The sequence below is a fragment of the Camellia sinensis genome, chromosome 7 (assembly GCF_055761805.1).
Source record: "Camellia sinensis isolate YWXY chromosome 7, ASM5576180v1, whole genome shotgun sequence".
NCBI classification, from domain to species: domain Eukaryota; kingdom Viridiplantae; phylum Streptophyta; class Magnoliopsida; order Ericales; family Theaceae; genus Camellia; species Camellia sinensis.
The window spans coordinates 194,875,791-194,895,793 of NC_138967.1; the positions used below are offsets into that span (position 1 = coordinate 194,875,791).

General features: G+C 38.1%; 1 protein-coding gene and 1 long non-coding RNA gene across 2 annotated transcripts; both read left to right on the top strand.

Annotated features, from left to right (window-relative positions):
- Positions 1–565: 565 nt before the first annotated feature.
- On the top strand, positions 566–19,741 carry LOC114256850 (putative WD repeat-containing protein C2A9.03). Its single transcript, XM_028196533.2, has 10 exons — positions 566–1,012; positions 1,968–2,131; positions 2,331–2,498; positions 2,599–2,685; positions 17,235–17,369; positions 17,499–17,609; positions 18,060–18,151; positions 18,238–18,343; positions 18,800–18,886; positions 18,966–19,741. Exons 2-10 carry the CDS (start codon positions 1,991–1,993, stop codon positions 19,377–19,379), a joined length of 1,341 nt encoding a protein of 446 aa, XP_028052334.1. The 5' UTR covers positions 566–1,012; positions 1,968–1,990; the 3' UTR covers positions 19,380–19,741.
- On the top strand, positions 10,523–13,669 carry LOC145796475 (uncharacterized). The gene is made up of 3 exons (XR_014336940.1): positions 10,523–10,814; positions 11,172–12,749; positions 12,842–13,669. It is a non-coding gene; the product is annotated as an uncharacterized LOC145796475 (long non-coding RNA).
- Positions 19,742–20,003: the final 262 nt, after the last annotated feature.

Here is a 20,003-nt window from a genome sequence, read left to right on the forward strand (position 1 = left end):
GATCTCAAAAAATATATATTTTAATGTATTGTAAATAAATAAATAAATAATTAATTAATTAAATAGCACGTCGAGTCGGACGGGTTGGATTGGGTTGAAAGTATAAATCTCAAGCTCAACCCATTCGGACCGTGAATGTTGGTCTAGTCTGACCCTACAGGTTAAAACAACCTTCTAAAGTCCTAGAAAAATAGGATTAGGTGAGGCGGACTAACCGGCTGATATCCATCCCTTCCAGATAGATATTTATAGTTGCAATTGTCCTACATTTTTATTATAATATCATACTAATCCAATTCTTTAATTTTATGATATTCATAATCACATCCAATCTATTTTGACAATAAAAATAGATGCAAAAATAAAGGGCACTGGCAATTCTCTAAAACAAGAGGGAGTTAGATACAAATTTACCATATACAATCAAGAGAAAAATTATGTAGTGATCTTGGGACATCATCATGTGATATCCCAACACAATATGATTGGTTGAAATTACAAAATTCAGTATTTTTTTGTTAGGTAGCAAAGGAGCAATGCTTTGACATTGTGTGTTGATTAGCAATTTGAGAAAGAATTTAGAAAAAAAATAAAAAAGATAAATAAAATATTTTATATTTTATTTAATTTCATATATATATATATATATATATATTTCTTTTTAAATTTATTTTTAAATTATTCAATCAAACAAAGCGTTAAACCACTCAATAACCTCTCCAACCAAGGGGGGTTGGTATTTTTAAGCTACTATAAAACCTGTCCTTTTCGCTCACATTTCTAATCCGAACGTCGTTCCAGAGAAATCACTGGATAAAGATAAATATTATTATATTCATTTACATACCTTCTCTCTATCTCTCTCTTCGAGACACATCGCGATCTACTCGCCGGAAGAACAAAAATTGTTGGTCTTCTTCACCTTTTTCATGACGTTTATTCTCTGATCCAATTAATTCCGGATCGAGATCGTACGACCTCGCTCTCAGATTCGATTCGCCCAATTTCAAAGGTAATTCTAGGGGTTTTTTTTTTTTTTGGGTTTGATCTTGCAAAAGCTGGACCTTTATCAGCGGAATATCGATCTTCATCAGTTTTTATGGGTTTTCAATTATTAGGTGGAAATTAATTTATTTCCCTATCATTTTGTTTATAGGGTTTGCGATTGTTTTTCAATTTATACTATTCCTATGATTTTTGTGTAAAAATTTAAGTTTTTTTGATCAATTTCTGCTTTATTATTATTTTTAATCTGCGTGTTGACATTGATTTCGTTTGAGAATGGGAACAATTTTCAGTTTTTTTCGACATACTAAAGTTATAAAATTTGGCTTCAAGAATTGTAAAAGACTTTAAGTATGAAACCCAATGCCTTTGTGCTATCGAACTTCTTTGGATTAGAGTTTCTGAATTATTAAGGTCATCTTCGGATAAGTAAATGCATAACCAAGGTCAAAAGTTAACATTCCCGACAGTCCCACGATTGAAAGGTGTCTCCCTCTTAACTGTCAAAGTCGGGTATCGTAGCGACTCTTTTGCTGGGAATTTTTCTAACTTATCTGTATTGATATGAAATCTCTTATTGGTTAGCAAGTGGGCCACAAACAGCGATTAACAAGAGTTTTGAGTGCTTTATGAGGGGCATCTTTTTTTTTTTTTTTGTGATTGTATGGTGGCCCAATGCAATGTGGCATCATAGTGGTTGGACTTGAATTGTTAGTTTTATTAAACTATACATCTTATTGTTTATTGACAATTATGCATCATTCCCATCGTCATGCATAGGCCAGTACTGAATGGCAGTGGAATTAAAACTGACTTGACAATGTACGAAAGAGAGACATTGATGATTAATTGTGTGTTAACTTAGTTATTAAATTTTTGTGTCGATAGTTTGGATGTTGGGTTGAAGTTCTATCATGTATGTTTTGCTAATTCTTGAGTTACTTGTTTTTGAGTCATTTTAGGTTGACGTTCACTTGTGAAGACCATGTCTCATCACCAAGTGGATGATGCTGAATACATGGCAGATGAATATGAAATGGAAGACGTGGATGATGATATGGACGAAGAGTTTCGTGGAAGAGAGATGGGTGGCTCAGACTCTGATGTGGATGAATATGACTACTTGGTTTGTGATATGAACTTTATAAAGTTTGAACCATAGTTTGTTGTCATGATATGCTATCTAACTGCAAGTCTTACCACTTTTTTTTGTTTATTTCTCTCCTATTGGCATGTTTTTTCTCTCTTTTTTCAAGTAACTTTTAGATGTTTTTTCCCATCAAACTCAGGATAAATGAGCTACTAACTGTTTGGTACCTATTTAGAATAATAAAATGGCAGATACTTCTGCTGCTCAAGCTAGGAGAGGTAAAGATATCCAAGGAATTCCTTGGGAGAGGCTTAGTATCACAAGGGAGAAGTATAGGCAAACTAGGCTAGAACAGTACAAGAACTATGAGAACATCCCTCAATCTGGAGAAGGTTCTGAGAAAGTAAGTTGTTTAATATCTTCCTTTTTCTCAGCTTCTACGATCTAACCTTTGGGTGCCATAGTGCTTTTAACATTGTTAATTATACTTCTGTTGGAAATAGGAATGCAAAATCACGAAGAAAGGGGGCAACTATTATGAGTTCAGACGCAATTCAAGATCTGTAAAATCAACAATTCTTCATTTCCAGGTTAGTTGGCATTTCTCTTTTCCCAATTTTCCTATTAGCTTTAGAGGTATTCTTATTTTGTGGTTAGGCGGCATTTCTTTATACCCGGTGTTCCTATCAGCTAAAAAAGTATTCTTATTTTGTGAATTTAGTGGTGATTTAACTTTCTATTGTTATATAACATTTATTATTGTTCGTAATTGGAACTTTTAATTGATTCTTCTATAATTTAAGTGTTAATTGTTCATCACATTTGGCTTGTGTGGTTTAGTGAAATTTAATTTTTATGTGATGATAGCATTTACAGTCATGTCTAAAATCAAATATTGAAAATGGAAATAAAATTTGTTTTGTCCAATTTTCTAAATTGGTTTGGTGCAAACTGATGCCTTTCATTGATTTATTGATTCAAAATTCTGAAATCCCTGAAAAGTTGGACGGGATTAATGTTGGACAGCAAAAGAAATTTTCAAGGAGCAAGTATGAATTGTAAATTGTAATTTTTGTTGCACACCATGGGTAATTTCAGGGAGAATAATGAACATATATTGTAGAGGACCAATCACAGGCCAACTTCGCCAAGTCCTATTTATAGGGATGAAAGAATGAATTTTCAATGAGTGGCGACCAGGGGTGAATGGTGTTGTACATTCTAATACGCTTGACCTAGAATACGAGGAGTGGAAGAAAGACGAATGGAATTATGCCTTAATGCCAAGTAATTTGTGATTGGCACACAGATTTTCATGGAGTGAAAATCTAATCAATGATGTTGAGAAGTCCATAATAGCAATATCGACATATAGAAGAAAATAACCACACTCGTAGAAGTTCATGGCATAAAAAAATCCGATGGATAATAGAAGAGATAGCTTCCTTTGCATGTCTGTAATGCTTATATTTATATTGGCCATGGCAATCTTTCAGTCTTCATTAATGATGTGTCTTGGATAACAAATAGCCAATCCTTGCCCACTCAGTAGGTGTGGCATGTGAGGCTCTACAGTATGTTGGTCATGGAATGAGTTTCAATTGACTGCATACATATATGGTATACTCCACAATCAAATGTTGCTTTATTTTTCCATACAGAGCTAATTTGTGATGCCTGGGTATATAACCCACCTCGTTTTCCTTTAATTGTGATTATTTTGCTCGTATTGGGAGTGTCAAGATTTGATATGAGGTCTTGTCGACCGTTTGAGTTCACCGTTCTTGAAACTTCCCTCGGAGCCTCATATTTATTTCATTTCAGAGTTGAGTTCTGCTTGTTTCGGAAAGCATGAAATTGGATCAGGGGTGTCTCAAGTTTAGCTAGTGCAATTTCTGGGTGGAAGGCAGGACCGCACGTGTGGGAGGTGAGGCAACATGTGCGGTGCGGTGAGGTGAGGTCGTTGATGGTTCAACATTGCTTTAAGGCACGAGCGGAGGGCAGGTGCGGAAAGTGAGCTGCACGTGCGGGGGAGAGTGGCACACGTGCGTAAGATACGTGCCGCACGTGCGAAAATGGTACCGCACCCGCACGTGTGGGAATGCGTTGTGTTCGAAAATTCTCTTTTTCTTTTCTTGGGTTGAGCACCCACGTCACTTTTCTTTCATCTCTCTCTCAATCACATTTCTCCTCCTCTCTACATTAGTCTCACCAAATCACATTAATCATTTGATCTCAAAATCTATTGGAGCTTTGATCCTAGTTCCTTCATTAAAATTGGAGAACTCCTACGTTTTGTGCAGTGGAGATCGGATTTTAACACTGTCAAATTTGGAGATTTTCTTCTCTCTTTTTCTCCAAGCTTGAGGTAGGAATTCTCTTAGAGTTATATATATATATTTTTGTAAGTTTATGTTGATTTTGGAACTTCTTCTTGTAGTAATGAACCTTGATTTTTGGGTTCATGAGTTCTTGATGATTTTAAAAAAAATATGGGTTTTCTCAATGTTTTTTAAAAACTCTTGAGGGTATGAATTATATTGTTAAGGAATGTTGCCTTGGAAAAGTCCCTTTCAAAAATGAGGAAAAAACCTAGTTTTGTGAAAACCTTAGAGACTGGGGATTTTTGGGAAAATGGTAAAATATGTGATGAAATCTATGCTTGTCAAGTATTATGATGAATATATGATTGAGAAATTCCTATAATTGTGTTTGAAGAGGAAATTCCAAAGAAGAATGATAAATGGTTAATATTGAAGCTAGTTGTATAGCTTATTTTTTGGTTGGTCTTGAAATGACCAAGTGGGAAAAATAGAGATTAGCATGTGGAGAAAGCATGTAATGTGGTACTATTATTTATCTCCCAGTAGATTTATTTGTGTATTATCTTGAGAAGAAGTATGGAGATTTTTATCACAGTATGCATCGATTCATGTTGTATTGACTTCCCATCTCATATGGTGGTTATGAATTTCGAATTGAAAATTGAAAACTATTGCATTGAGAAAGAAATTTTTTTGTGAAACAGGAACATATTAAATTATTTTGGAGTAAATATGTTGGTACGTTCGAATAGGGGGTGTAGTTTGGTATTGGTTAAGTTGGCCTGAGTGTTTATGATGAAAGACTGAAAACACGAGCAGAGCAGGTATCACATGCCTTCCGGTGAGAAACCGGTAAAGTGGAGGTTAGTAGTGCTTGTTATGCCTACTTGCAGACAAATTATATTAAATTTGCCACCTGAGTCATATTTACTACCTCTTGAAAATTACATTGAATTTGTCGGGTCATTGTGTTATCAAATTGGCATTATGCACAAGATTTTATTTTACTATTTTTTTTACCAAAAGGCTTTTCTATATTTTGAGCATGACATGGCATTTGTATTCATCTCTAGAGATTATGTAAAAATATATATATTTTGTTAAGAATTTCCTACTGGGTTTTGTGCTCACACTAGTGGATTTTGTGTAGGGAAAGATGTAGTGATTCTGCCAAATTGAAGGTGTTAAGTGTTTTGAGGGCATATAGCCCTTGTTTTGTTGTTGTTTTGGACAAGCTGAGGGCTTTAAATGTATTTGTTTCGACAACCATTTTTGTGTAACTCGGCATAAGCCTTGGAACCTGTAGCCTTGAGGGCATTTATTTGTAATTGACTTGTCTTCTAGACTGTTGAATGTATAGTTGCATGTGAAACACTTTTGATAAATCTCCGGAATGAATTGAGACACATCTTAGAGATTTGATGAGGATGTAATGGATGAAACATTTTTTTTTAATTTATATTTAAGTATGTTAGGGAAGTTACTACTTTTGGATTAAGATCTTGATGATAGATAAATATGAACCTTTGAAATTAGAATTATTTGGGGGCGTTATAACTTGGTATCAGAGCTACCGGGTTTGAATATTTGGGGCTCTCGAGAAGTGGTTGTTTTTTACAATGAGTTCATTTCGTTAAACTAGGAGATGTTTCATGCTTTAAGTGTTATGTGATAACATGTTTATATGACTAAATGGTATGAGATTGAGCCTTTAGGATGTTGTTTGCTCCTATTAAATCTCTTGAAGTTTTATTAGAAGAGCACTTGATTAATGTTCATTTTGATAAAAACTCTCAGTATTTCGCAGGACAAATTTCATCATAAAAGAGTAACCTGTATGTGTTTTTGTGACTAATGTGTTTACGTGGAGTGAAACTAAGTGTTTATATGAAATGGAAACTTACGAAATTATTGCGATGTGACGTGTGAGATGAAGTTGCGAGTACATATGTGTTTGTGTGCTAAATTGTTTATTCTTGTCCTTAATTAGGATGTCAGAAGGAACTCGTGCACGTGGTGTAGAGGCGGGAGGCGTGGTAGGCCTCGCTGAGGGGTTCATGAGGTTTTGGTGCAAGAGGAAGGGTCCAGCCAAGCTAAGCAGGCCTAGCTAACGTGGCCGAGCAAAGGGAGCAAGCTGGAGTCCCTGAGCAAGCGGGTCAAGTTGCTATGGGTGCCTTAGCCAGAGAGATGGCTGAGGCCTTGAGGGGATCGATGAACATGTTGAGGCAGGAGAATCAAGCTTGGGAAAATGCCGTGGAGACTAGAACGGCTTTCTTTACTTGGGAATTTTTGCAGGCTAAACCGAATGAGTTTCATGGGGGTTCGGAGCCTAAGAAGGCGGATGAATGGTTGGAGAAAATGGTGAAGACATTTGAGATGCTTCGCATTGATGATAGTGAATTGATGGTGACTCTAGCAAGTTACTATCTCAAAGGGGATGTAGGCCAATGGTGGAAGTACGCCAAGGATAGAGTGGGACCGACATGGGAAGCTTTTGTTACTGTTTTCCAAGACAAATACCTACCTCCCACTGCTAGGGAGAGATCGAGGCAAGAATTTCGAAACCTCAAACAACTAAACCTATCTGTGGCTGAGTTTGAAGTGGCCTTCATTAGTTTGTCCCGGTTTGCATCAAAGTTGGTGGCAACGGAGAAACGCTGTTGCATAGAATTTGAGAAGAGGTTGAGAACGAAGATTTTATTTAAAGTTGCCAGAACATGATTTGGAACTATGACCGTCTTGTGGAGGCGGCAACACATGTAGAGATTGCAGTGCAGGCCGAGGAGAGACTTCGGGATTCGAGGCCTAGAGGTCAAGAGTCGTAGTGGGGCTCTAGATTTAGCAAGAAATACAAGGGCTTCGCTTGATCCCAGTCCCAACCACAGCAGACTAGGTCTACTTTCCCATTGCCTAGTGCTGGCTCAGGAAAGAATGCTCCAGGCAGTTTCTCATGTTTCGAGTGTGGCCAGCAGAGTCAAAAAGCTAATGCTTGCCTACAGAAGGGAGGAGGGCAGCAGACGTTACCACCACCACCACCTAATCGATCTCAGAGTCAGTCCTAGAGTAAGGGACAAGGGCCTACATGTTTCCAGTGTGGTCAGTCGGGGTACTTGAGGAGAGCTTGCTTGCAGTTGGGAGGCGCATCTGGTGCAACAAGGTCGAGGCAGACTCTGAGTCACCTGCAGGCTCATTCAGTTTAGATCACTCGAGCTAATTAGGGAGCCACCTCAGCTCAGTCAGTACAGTAGGCCTATGCTTCGAGAGATGAGCAGGTTGATCAGAGGCCAAAGGAATGTGTGTATGCTATTATAGCGTCGGAGCAGTTGCCAAGGTCCTCTGTCGTGAGAGGTAACTTTGTTGTGTTCAATTCGTTGGCTAGTGTGTTTATTGATGCAGGTGCATCACATTCATTTATATCTATTGCTTTTGCTTCTGCATTGGGGTTAGATGTTGAATAGTTGGAGTCTTCGTTGTAGGTTGAGTCACCGGTTGGGGGTAGAGTGGGCATTAGGGCGAGTGTGCCGCTCTTGCGAGATTGAGGTCGTAGATTGTCGACTCTCTTTTGACTTCATCATCTTAGATATGCATACTTTCGATATTATTTTGGGCATCGATTAGTTGGCACACTTTCGAGCCGCTATAGGTTGTCAGTGCCACTGGGTGTTCGTATGTACACCTACTAGGGATTGTTTTCATTTTCTATGTGATCGGGGTGATGGTTCAATTACTCTGTTGTTTGACCTTAAGGGTCGAGGAGGACTTAGTTTCCTCTTTGCCGTTTCCCTAGCTAGTGAGGGTAGCATGGTTTGGAATGATTTACCAAGGGTAGTCTGTGAATACCCTGATGTTTTTCTTGAAGATCTTCCCGGGTTGCCACCTCATCTGGAGAATGAAATCTCCATTGACTTAATACTTGGCATAGCACAAGTTTCCATGGCACCTTATAGATTTGCACCCGCTGAGTTATATAAGTTAAAGATCCAACTCCAAGAACTTTTAGACAAGGGCTTCATTCGCTCTAGTACATCACCTTGGGAAGTGTTGACTCTCTTTGCAAAGGAGGAGGATGGGTCTTTGCGGTTGTGTATTGATTATCACAAATTGAATAGAGTTACCGTCAAGAACAAGTACCCTTTACCCATAATAGATGACTTATTCGACTAACTTAAAGGGTCTAGTTGCTTTTCGAAGATAGACTTGAGGTCGGGGTATCATCAGTTGAGGGTTAGAGAGGAGGACATCTGGAAAACGGCATTTCATACGCGTTATGGCCACTACGAATTTTTAGTAATGCCTTTTGGTTTAACCAATGTATCGACTTCTTTCATGGACTTGATGAATTGAGTCTTTCGAAAATTTCTAGATCGTTTTGTAGTATTTGTGGACGATATCTTGATTTATTCAACGTCCGAAGAGGAACACGAGGAACACTTGCGGATAGTGCTCGACTTGCTTAGAGTGCACCAACTATATGCTAAATTTGAGAAATGTGAATTTTGGTTGACGAAAGTAAAATTTTTTGGGGCATGTTGTGTCAGGAGAAGGGGTGACGGTTGATTCTTCTAAAATAGAGGCTGTGCAAGATTGGGAACAACCTAATAATGCATTTAAAATCTGAAATAGTCGGGTATTACCGTCGTTCTGTAAGAGACTTCTCTAGACTAGTCACACCTTTGACTAGATTGATGAGGAAAGGTATCAAATTTGTGTGGAACGAGACTTGTGAGAAGTCATTCCAAGAACTAAAAACTAGGTTGACTGCCGCACCGGTTTTGATAATTCTGGAAAGGGGCTTGGGCTATACCGTTTATTGTGATGCGTCTCGGGATGGACTTGGTTGTGTGTTGATGCAATAAGGGAAGGTTGTGGCTTATGGTTCACGACAATTGAAAACTCATGAAAGGAACTACCCTACCCGTGACTTAGAATTAGCGGTAGTAATTTTTGCTTTGAAGATTTGGAGGATTATTTGTATGGTGACAAGTTTGTTGTTTTCTCCGATCACAAGTGTCTAGAATATTTGTTTTCTCAAAAAGATTTGAATTTACGCCAACGAAGGTGGATGAAATTTATGGAAGATTATGACTTTGAATTGCACTATCATCTGGGAAAGGCTAATGTGGTGGCCGATGCCCAGAGTAGAAAATCTGTGAGTAGTATGGCATGTATGGTCATTCGAGAATGGGTTATGTTGGGCGATATCACCGAGTTTGATTTGTATCTTGGTGAGTCTAGTGAGGGTGCTACCTTGTTTACTTTAATTGCACAACCCACCTTGATTAGCGAAGTCATAGAGACACAACAGGGTGATCTTGAAGCAGAAGCAATCCGTGAGAGTATCTCCAGCGGGAAGGAAGGACAGGGTTTGAATATCCACTCGAACTTGAGTGTAAGGTACTTAAATCGTTTATTTGTGTCGAAATCTTGTAGAGATAAGGTACTCCGAGAATTTCACCACTCACTTTTTGCGGTACATTCGGGAGGCACAAAAATGTATCATGATTTGAGTCGCCAGTTTTGGTGAAGGGGTATGAAACGAGACGTCGCCTTATTTGTTTCCAAATGCCTTATTTGTCAGCAAGTGAAGGCCAAGCATCAAAAGTCAGCGGGTTTGCTACAACCCATGCCTATAATTGAGTGGAAATGGGAGCATGTTATTATGGATTTTGTGGTTGGGCTTCCGAGGACACAACGGAGTAATGATGCCGTTTGGGTGGTTGTGAATAGGTTGACTAAGTCCACACACTCCATTCCGATGCATACTGGTGACTCAGTTGGTTATTTAACAGAGTTGTACATTCGAGATCTAGTTCGACTTCATGGGGTTCCGGTGACTATTATTTTGGATAAAGATTCTCGTTTCACCGCCCGGTTGTGGCAAAGCCTTTAAGAGGCGTTGGGATTTAAGTTGGCCTTTAGCATAGCTTACCATTCTCAAATTCACGGGCAGTCGGAGCGCACTATCCAGATTTTGGAGGGCATGCTTGGGGCTTGTGTCCTTGATTTCAAGGGGCTATGGGATTTAATTTAATAATTTTTTTGGAAGGGGACACGGCGGGGACATGCGCGTCCATATTTGGACACGCCATCGAACATGGCGGGGTTTTTTTTTGAATTTGTTATATTTATTTGGGGTCAAAGTATAATATTTAAAAAGTTTAAAAAAAAAAAAAAACAACAGGTAGAGCCCTAATCGAACAACTGAAGGAGTAAAGGAGTAGAGTCAGACCTGCGAAGACCTTCTCTCTCACAGTCGAAGCCCTCTGAAGTCGATCGAAGCTTTCTCTCTCAGTTGTAGCCCTCCGCAGTCGATTGAAGACCTCCGATCTAGTCGTCTGAGTCTCTGTTTCAGTCGATCTAGTCGTCTTCGACCTTCGATCCAGTCATCTTCGAAGGTAAGCCCCTCTCTCTGTGTCTCGCTCTCTTTCTCTTTCGCTCTCTCTCTCTCTGCTCTGCTTTCAACTGAGACTGAGATTGAATTTTTTTTTTTTTTTTTATACGTTAATATATATATATATATATATTTAAGACTTTTTTTTTGATTTTGATTTTGATTTTTTTAAACGTTTATATATATATGTAAGACATTTTTTTGTTGTTGTAATTATATGTTTATATATAAAACTGTATTTAAAAAAAAAAATTAATTATAGGTTTATATATATACATATATACAGTATGTAAACTCTTTTTATTTTATTTTATTTTATTTTATTTATTTTAATCCTTCTAATGTTAATGTTAATTTATAGGAAAAATGTCTAGTTCAAATTCTGCCAATAACACACAATCTGCCTTTGATGCTGAAGATGATAAGCTACTGTGAAAATATGTGACTAGATTAGAAAAATCTGGTGCAAGAGGGGGGAATTATACTTTTAAATGTAACTTTTGTCGGTTACACGCAAAGGTTCATACACTAGGATAAAAGCCCATTTGATGCAAATTTAAAAATCAGGGGATAGAAGTGTGTCCAAAAGTAACAAGTAAGGATAAAGCTGATTTTGAGAGAGCAATTGCAGAAGCAGAGTTGAAATTGAAAAACTCTAGGTTGAAGAAAGTCCCATTGCCTTCTCCTAGTTCAAGTGCATGATTAGGCTTATGTTTTAATGAACCAGGGGAGATGTATGGATCAAAAAGGAAGAGGTCAACTGCTATAGGGAGTGGAAGTAGTAGTACCCCTGTTATGAAAGCATTGAACATTGGGGCTCGACAACGACTAAATAGTGAGATAGCTAGAATGTTTTATTCAGCAGGCTTGCCATTTCATTTGGCAAGAAATCCTTACTATGTTAGTACATTTACTTTTGCTACAAATAACAACATACAAGGATATGTATCACCTGGGTATAACATGTTGAGAACTACATTGCTTTAAAAAGAAAGGATAAACATTGATAGGTTATTAGACCCTATTCAAGGCACATGGAGAGAGAAGGGTGTGAGTATAGTTAGTGATGGATGGAGTGATTCCCAACGAAGGCCATTAATAAATTTTATGGCTGTTACAGGAGGTGGGCCTATGTTTCTTAAAGTGGTTGATTGTTCAGGGGAAACAAAGGACAAGTATTTTATTTCCAACTTGATGAAGGAAGTAATTATGGAGGTTGGGCCTAAAAATGTGGTTCAAGTCATTATAGATAATGCTGCAAATTGCAAGGCGGCGGGGCACCTAATTGAAGCACAATTTCCTCACATTTTTTGGACTACTTGTGTTGTGCACACCCTCAATCTTGCCTTGAAGAATATTTGTGCTGCCAAGAATGTGGAAAATAATTCAGTTGCATTTGAGGAGTGTAATTGGATTAGTGAGATTGTGGGTGATGTGATGATGATCAAGAATTTTATTTGTAATCATTCCATGAGGTTGACAGTGTGCAATGAGTTTGTGAGTTTGAAGCTTCTTTCAGTTGCCGAGACACGCTTTGCTTCTTCCTTAAGAGGGTAAAGTTGATAAAGCAAGGTCTCCAAACAATGGTAATTAGTGACAAATGGAGTTGTTATAGGGATGATGACATTGGTAAGGCCAAGTTTGTGAAGGATAAGTTGTTGGATGACTTTTGGTGGGATCAAGTCAACTACATACTTTTCTTTACTACTCCTATTTATGACATGATTAGAGTTTGTGACATCGATAGACCTTCTCTTCACTTAGTATATGACATGTGGGATACAATGATAGAAAAAGTGAAGATGGTGATATATAAGCATGAAGGAAAGTGACTAGAAGACGAGTCTACATTCTGTAATGTAGTACATCAGATTCTTGTAGACCGGTGGAACAAGAACAACACACCACTTCATTGCTTGGCATACTCATTGAATCCAAGGTGATTACAACACAATTTACTATTTTTATTGACTTAAGTTTAATATTATTCTTTGACATTTATAATGAGTAGTACTTTTTATTTCATTTTAGGTATTATAGTGATATGTGGCTTCATGAGGATCCAAGTCGAGTTCCCCCACATAGGGATGAGGAGGTTTGTCTTGAGAGAAAAAAGTGCTTGAAAAGGTTCTTTGATGATCCAATGGAGCGCACTAAAACAAATTTGGAGTATGCTAAGTTCTCAACCAAAGAGGGGCCATTTGCTGACATTGATTCCATTGGTGATAGATGTGATTTGGATCCTCATAGTTGGTGGGTTGTTCATGGTGCATCTGCACCCACTCTTCAATCTTTGGCTTTAAGGCTACTTGTGCAACCTTCTTCTTCATCATGTGCTTAGAAGAATTGGAGTATATACTCTTTTATCCATTCAATGAGAAGAAACAAGATGACACCCCAACATGTAGAGGACTTGGTTTTTGTTCATAGCAACCTCCGTCTTTTATCAAGGAGAACCCCATAAAACCTTGAAGGAGAGACCAAGTTATGGGATATTGCGGGCCACACATTTGATTCATTTGATGATGTTGGGATGCTTGAGGTTGTAAATCTGTCACTTGATGAACCTGAGATGGAGGTTGTGTTGTTTACAGATGATGGAGGTGCAAACGAAGAAAAAGGTGGTGATGCTAATGATGATGAAGACGTGCAAGAAATTGGATCTACTTGAAGCTTTGAAAGGCCTACTTTTTTTCTTTTCTTTTCTTTTCTTTTTCCCCTTCTTCTTTGCCTCTTATTTAGTGCTTTTGTGAAGAATATTGTTGGATGTTGGATGTTGGATGTTTTCCCCTTATATTTTTTGTTGGATGTTGGATGTTGAATCTTTTGCCTCTTATATTTATTGAATTAATGGTACTATGTTAGTGTTTGTTAATTTTGATTTAGAATGAATGTAATATGAATCTACATAACGCATAAAAATATATAATAAAAAAAAAAAATCTCCGTGTCCCCCGCCGTGTCCTTGTCCGTGTCCCCCATTTTTTGGAAATTGCCGTGTCTCATGTCCATATCCGTGTCCGTGTCCGTGTTCGTGCTTCATAGTGGGAGAGACACCTACCATTGATTGAATTCGCCTATAACAATAGTTATCAAGCAAGTGTTGGGATGACACCGTTTGAGGCATTGTATGGCCGACTGTGTAGATCACCGGTTTGTTGGGCCAAAGTGGGTGACGCACCGTTGTTGGGTCCGGAGTTAGTTCGAGAGACTATTGAGAAAGTTGCTCTTATTCGAAAGAGGTTAGTTACGGCTCAAAGTCGACAGAAGAGTTATGCCGATAAGAGAAGACAACCTCTATCCTTTGAGGTTGGTGACCATGTATTTCTTAAGATCTTGCCGCACCAGGGTTTGATGAGATTTGGGAAGAGTGGAAAATTGTCTCCAAGGTTTATTGGACCTTTTGAAATTTTAGAGCGAATTGGGAAAGTGACATACCGTTTGGCTTTTACCGCCACAACTTTCGGGAGTTCATGACGTATTCCATATATCTATGCTTAGGAAGGATGAACCCGACCTTCTCATATACTTGATTGGATTGGCTTGGAGGTAGATGAGGATGCCTCATACGAAGAATGACCGGTCCAAATATTAGACACTTGAGAACAAGTGTTATTGGGGTAAGACTACCATTAGTGAAGGTGTTGTGGAGACACCATGGGTTTAAGGAAGCAACGTGGGAATGGGAGGCGGAAGTCCGCTCTAAGTGTGCGGATTTATTTGAGAACGCTTAAATTTTTCTAAATCGTAAAATTCTCATGGTGTTTGAAAACGGAAGTATTTGAATTGCTAACTACTTGTTATTACAATTATTGTTGTTTTCAAGCATGGAAATTGTTGCAAGGTTTCCCCAATTGTTGCTGAACCTCGTGCTTGTGATTATTGTTTTGTTTTGGTTTGGTTTGGTATGGTGGCTACGACCCAAGGAAAAACTATGATGTTAGCAATGAAATAGCTGTGATTTTGAAAATATGGAGATTTTTGTTTAAATTTCATGTTATTGGGTATGGTTATGATTGTTGAGTAAATTATAGGATGAATATTATCATTTGTTATACCATCGGGTTACTTTGCTGTTTTTTGGGTTATTGAGGCTTTGGAGTTTCTTTTTGAGTGGTCTCTAAATTTTGGGGACGAAATTTCTTAAGGTGGGGAGGTTGTGATGCCCGGGTATATAACCCACCTTTCTTTAATTGTGATTATCTTGCTCGTGTTGGGAGTGTCGAGATTTCATCCGAGGCTTTATCCTCATCTTTATTTCATTTTGGAGTTGAGTTCTGCTTGTTTTGGAAAGCGTGAAATTGGATCAGGGGTGTCTCGGGTTCAGCTAGTGCAATTTTTGGACAGTACTGGACGTGCGGGGGTTGCACATGCAAAAGTGGGGCCTCACGTGCAGTGAGGTGAGGCCGTTTATGGTTCAACACTGCTTTAAATGCACGAGCGGAGGGCAGGTGCGAAAAGTGAGCCGCATGTGCGTGTGCCACCCGCACATGCGAGAATGCGTTGTCTAAAAATTCTCTTTTTCTTTTCTTGGGCTGAGCACCCACCTCACTCTTCTCTCATCTCTATCCTTCAAACACATTTCTCGTCCTCCGCTCTACATTACTCCCACCAAATCACATTAATCCTTTGATTTCTCAAAATTCATTAGAGCTTTGATCCTAGTTCCTTCATTAAAATTGGAAAACTCCTTGAGGGCTACGTTTTGTGCAGTGGATATCGGATTTCAACACCGTCAAATTTGGGGGTTTTCTTCTCTCTTCTTCTTTAAGCTTAAGGTAAGAGTTGTATCTACATTTTTGCAAGTTTATGTGATTTTGGAACTTCTTCTTGTAGTAATGAATCTTGATTTTTGGGCTCACAAGTTCTTGATGATTTAAAAAAAAAATATGGGTTTTCTCAATATTTGCTAAAAACTCTTGAGGGTATGAATTATATTGTTAAGAAGGAATGTTGTCTTGGAAAAGTCCTTTCAAAAATGACGAAAAAACCCAGTTTTGTGAAAACCCAGTTTTGTGAAAACCCTGGAGATTGGGGATTTTTGGGAAAATGGTAAGATGTGATGAAATCTATGTTTGTCAAGTATTATGATGAATATATAATTGAGAAATTCCTATAATTGTGTATGAAGAGGAAATTCCAAAGAAGAATGAGAAATGGTTAATATTGAAGGTAGTTGTATGGCTTATTTTTGATTGGTCTTGAAATGATCAAGTGGGAAAAATAGAGATTAACATGTGGAGAAAGCATGTAATGTGGTACTATTATTTATCTCTCGGTAGATTTATTTGTGAAATTATCTTGAGAAGAACTATGGAAATTTTTATCACAATGGTAGATTGTGTGGTGGAAATTGAAAATGGAAACATATTATAATGCATTGATACATGTTGCATTGACATCCCATCTCATTTGGTTGTTATGAATTTCGAATTGGAAATTGAAAATTATTGCATTGAGAAAGGAATTGTTTTGTGAAACAGGAACATATTGAATTGGTTGGGGGTAAATATGTTGATAAATCCAGATAGGGGGTGTAGATTGGTATTGGTTAAGTTGGCTTGAGTGTCCATAGTGAAAGACCGAAAACACATGCGGAGGAGGTACCATGTGCCTTCCGGTGAGAGACCAGTAAAGTGGAGATTGGTAGTGCTTGTTCTGTCTACTTGCAGACACTAACTTAGGGATTACCTGTGTCATATTTACCACCCTTTGAAAATTACATTGAATTTGTCGGGTCATTGTGTTATCAAATTGGCATTATGCACAAGATTCCCCCCCCCCCCCCCTCCTCTTTCCCCAGAAGGCAAAAGTACGTATTTTGAGCATGACATGGCATTTGCTTTCATCTCTAGAGATTGTGTAAAAATGTATATACTTTGTTAAGAATTTTCTACTGGGTTTTGTGCTTACCCTAGTGGATTTTGTGCAGGGAAAGATGTAGTGATTTCGTCAAATTGAAGGCGTGAAGTGTTTTGAGGGCATATGGCCCTTGTTTTGTTGTTGTTTTGGATAAGCCGAGGGCTTTAAATGTATGAGTTTCGATAACCAATTTTGTGTAACTGGGCATAAGCCTTGGAACTTTTAGCCTTGAGGGCATTTATTTGTAATTGACTTGTAGTGCTACATGCTATAGATTCATATTCTTAAAATGTTGAATGTGTAGTTGCATGTGGAACACTTCTGATAAATCTCCGGAATGAATTGAGTACACATCTTAGAGATTTAATGAGGATGTAATGGATGAAACAGTTTTTTTTTTTAATTATATTTAAGTATGTTATGGGAGTTACTACTTTTGGATTAAGATCTTGATGATAGATAAATATGAACCCTTGGAATCAAAATTACTTGGGGGCGTTACATAATTCTTTGATCTCTAGAATTACCAACTGATAAACAATTTTTTTGCTTGGCTATGCAGTTGAGGAACTTGGTATGGGCTACTTCAAAGCATGATGTTTACCTTATGTCACATTTTTTGGTCGTTCATTGGTCTTCATTAACTTGCGACAAGACTGAGGTTCTCAATGTTTCAGGACACGTGGCACCATGTGAGGTGAGTTCTTATGACTCTCTCTCTCTCTCTCTCTCTCTCTCTCCATGTGTGTTTTTGTAAAAAAAATCAACTCTGTATTACTTGTATTTTGGTCTGTTATGAAATTAATCATGTCTTCATCCAATACAGAAGCATCCTGGAAGCCTGTTGGAAGGATTTACACAGACGCAAGTTAGCACACTTGCCGTAAAAGATAATTTGCTGGTTGCTGGAGGATTTCAGGGAGAACTTATTTGCAAGGTTGGTTAGTGGACTTTGTTCATCTGGTGTTTGTTGAAAAAGAAAGAGATAAGGGAAGCTACACCCGTTTAGCTTCAGACAGTCTCTTGGTGCACTTGTGATAGCACTTGAAGGATGAAAGTTGTTTCTTTTCAGCTTGGCCACTAGCTTTATTAGTCTAACTTCCTTCCTACTTCAAACTTATCTTCTAACTGGCCTGACATGTGTTCTCTGTGAAGACTACAGTGACCCTTTAAATCCTATGAATTCTATTATTTGTGGACTCTTCAGGGTTGCTAGCAGTCAAGAGAACTTTGTCAGGATGATATATAAATATAAAATCATTGAGATTGAGGGGTTGTTAGGTGTCTAATAATTTTTTTTTGTTGTTGTTGTTACACTGTTGCTGTTGTTTCTGTGCAAGTCTGAACACGAAAAGGCTGAGGAATTCTGCCCTTTTTTTTATTTCAGTATTTAGATAGACCGGGTGTTTGCTTCTGCACCAGGACCACTTATGATGATAATGCAATTACTAACGCTGTTGAGATCTACACTACTCCAAGGTATTTGTTTTTATCCTTCGTGCTGGTGTTGGGACTATTCACTTGCGATCACAAACCTTACTGAGGTTGTGCTTTGTATTTTCCAGTGGCGCTATTCATTTCACAGCTTCAAATAATGACTGCGGGGTTAGAGACTTTGATATGGAAAAATTTCAACTTTCTAAGCATTTCCGATTCCCTTGGCCAGTGAATGTAAGCCTCTCTCTCTTTCTCTCTCAAAGTGCTGTAAGATCTATGGTTAAAATAATAATTCCAACCTTTTGGTTATATAAGTGTTGTAGTTCATGTTCAAAATGATGAAGGCATATGATCTACAATTTCTAGTTTTGTGGCTAATGATTATCATATATGTCGCACTTTGGATGTTATGGAAAATTTTCATTTTGGCAAGGCTCTTTTCCCAGGTGGAAGAATTAAACACACACACACTGGACTCTAAGATCCCTGTGGGTCAAGTTGGAGAAATGCAGGAGAATTATGGCATTAAGGAAGCAATTTTTGTTTTTAGTTTTGTCAGTAGTCTCTGGAAGTGTAAATGTGTCAAAACTAAGAATAGGTGCATTTCTCCTTGGTTGAGTGCTTGCTCAATATGAAGAGCAGTAACCTGTGGATTTTGCGTACTAAATGTTCTCTGTTTATGTGTTGCAGCATACTTCCCAGAGTCCTGACGGTAAGCTTCTCGTAATTGTTGGAGATAACCCAGAAGGCTTATTGGTGGATTCTAAGACTGGAAAGGTTAATTTTGTGAGCAAATTATCAGTATGCATTTGTGAAGCCAGAAAAGTTGTTCTAATTTGAAAATTGATCTTTGCAGACGGTTACACAATTGGTTGGTCACTTGGATTTCTCATTTGCATCAGCATGGCACCCCGATGGCCTTACTTTTGCTACCGGGAACCAGGACAAAACGTGCCGAATTTGGGATGTCCGAAACCTATCAAAGTCTGTTGCCGCTTTGAAGGGTAATCTCGGAGCAATCCGATCAATACGCTACTCGTCTGATGGCCGGTTCATGGCAATGGCGGAGCCCGCGGATTTTGTCCACGTTTATGATGCTAAAGGTGGGTATGAGAAGGAGCAGGAGATCGATTTCTTTGGCGAGATATCAGGCATGTCTTTCAGTCCTGATACAGAATCGCTCTTCATCGGAGTATGGGATCGTACATATGGTAGCCTTCTTGAGTTTGGTCGACGAAGAAACTACTCCTACCTTGATTCTGTCATTTGAGTGTGTGATTGTGCACCCTGCAAATAAGTGTGCAAGTATGGCACATTTCCCAGTGCGACGCTGGAAACTCAGTTGCAGAAGAAGTGGGCTTGTAGGTGTAGATGTTAAATGTGTTGTGCAATGTTAGGTTGTTATTTGTGTTGTTGGGAGTGATGTCATAAGATGTTAGGGAGGGGAGGGCTGTACAGAAGGCTAGGAAGAAGCAATGGTCTTGCAAAAACAGATAAACTAGAAAACTGGTTTTCTCTCAAAAGGTATCAGAAAAGAGACTACTCTGGTTTCATGTCCTGTTTATCTGTGTGTGTCTTGGGACCCTTTAATTTGTTTTGGGAACGTATTGAATGAATTTCTTTGTTTCTGTATCTGTGCTCTTTGCATATTTGGTTGGGAGATTTGTTGAAGGATTTGAAAATTAAAAGGGAAAAAATGTGTGAAGGTTTTCTTTTTCTTTTTAAATTTTTTTTCTATATTTTTAAATCAAACACAACGTTAGAATTGAGCAAGAAGTCTTTTCATTCTGTTATGAAGTTTCTAATGAGGGGAAAATAATTGCACAGTGAGTGCAGTAAAATATATATATATATATATATATATATATATATAAACATAATAATAGTATTTCAA

Bases quoted from the DNA above. Each gene is read 5' to 3' on its own strand.
- LOC114256850 (XM_028196533.2), top strand. From the start codon at position 1,991: ATGTCTCATCACCAAGTGGATGATGCTGAATACATGGCAGATGAATAT. The intron at 17,610-18,059 runs GTTGGTTAGTGG...TTTTTATTTCAG, and splicing joins AGGGAGAACTTATTTGCAAG to TATTTAGATAGACCGGGTGT. The intron at 18,887-18,965 runs GTTAATTTTGTG...TGATCTTTGCAG, and splicing joins TGGATTCTAAGACTGGAAAG to ACGGTTACACAATTGGTTGG.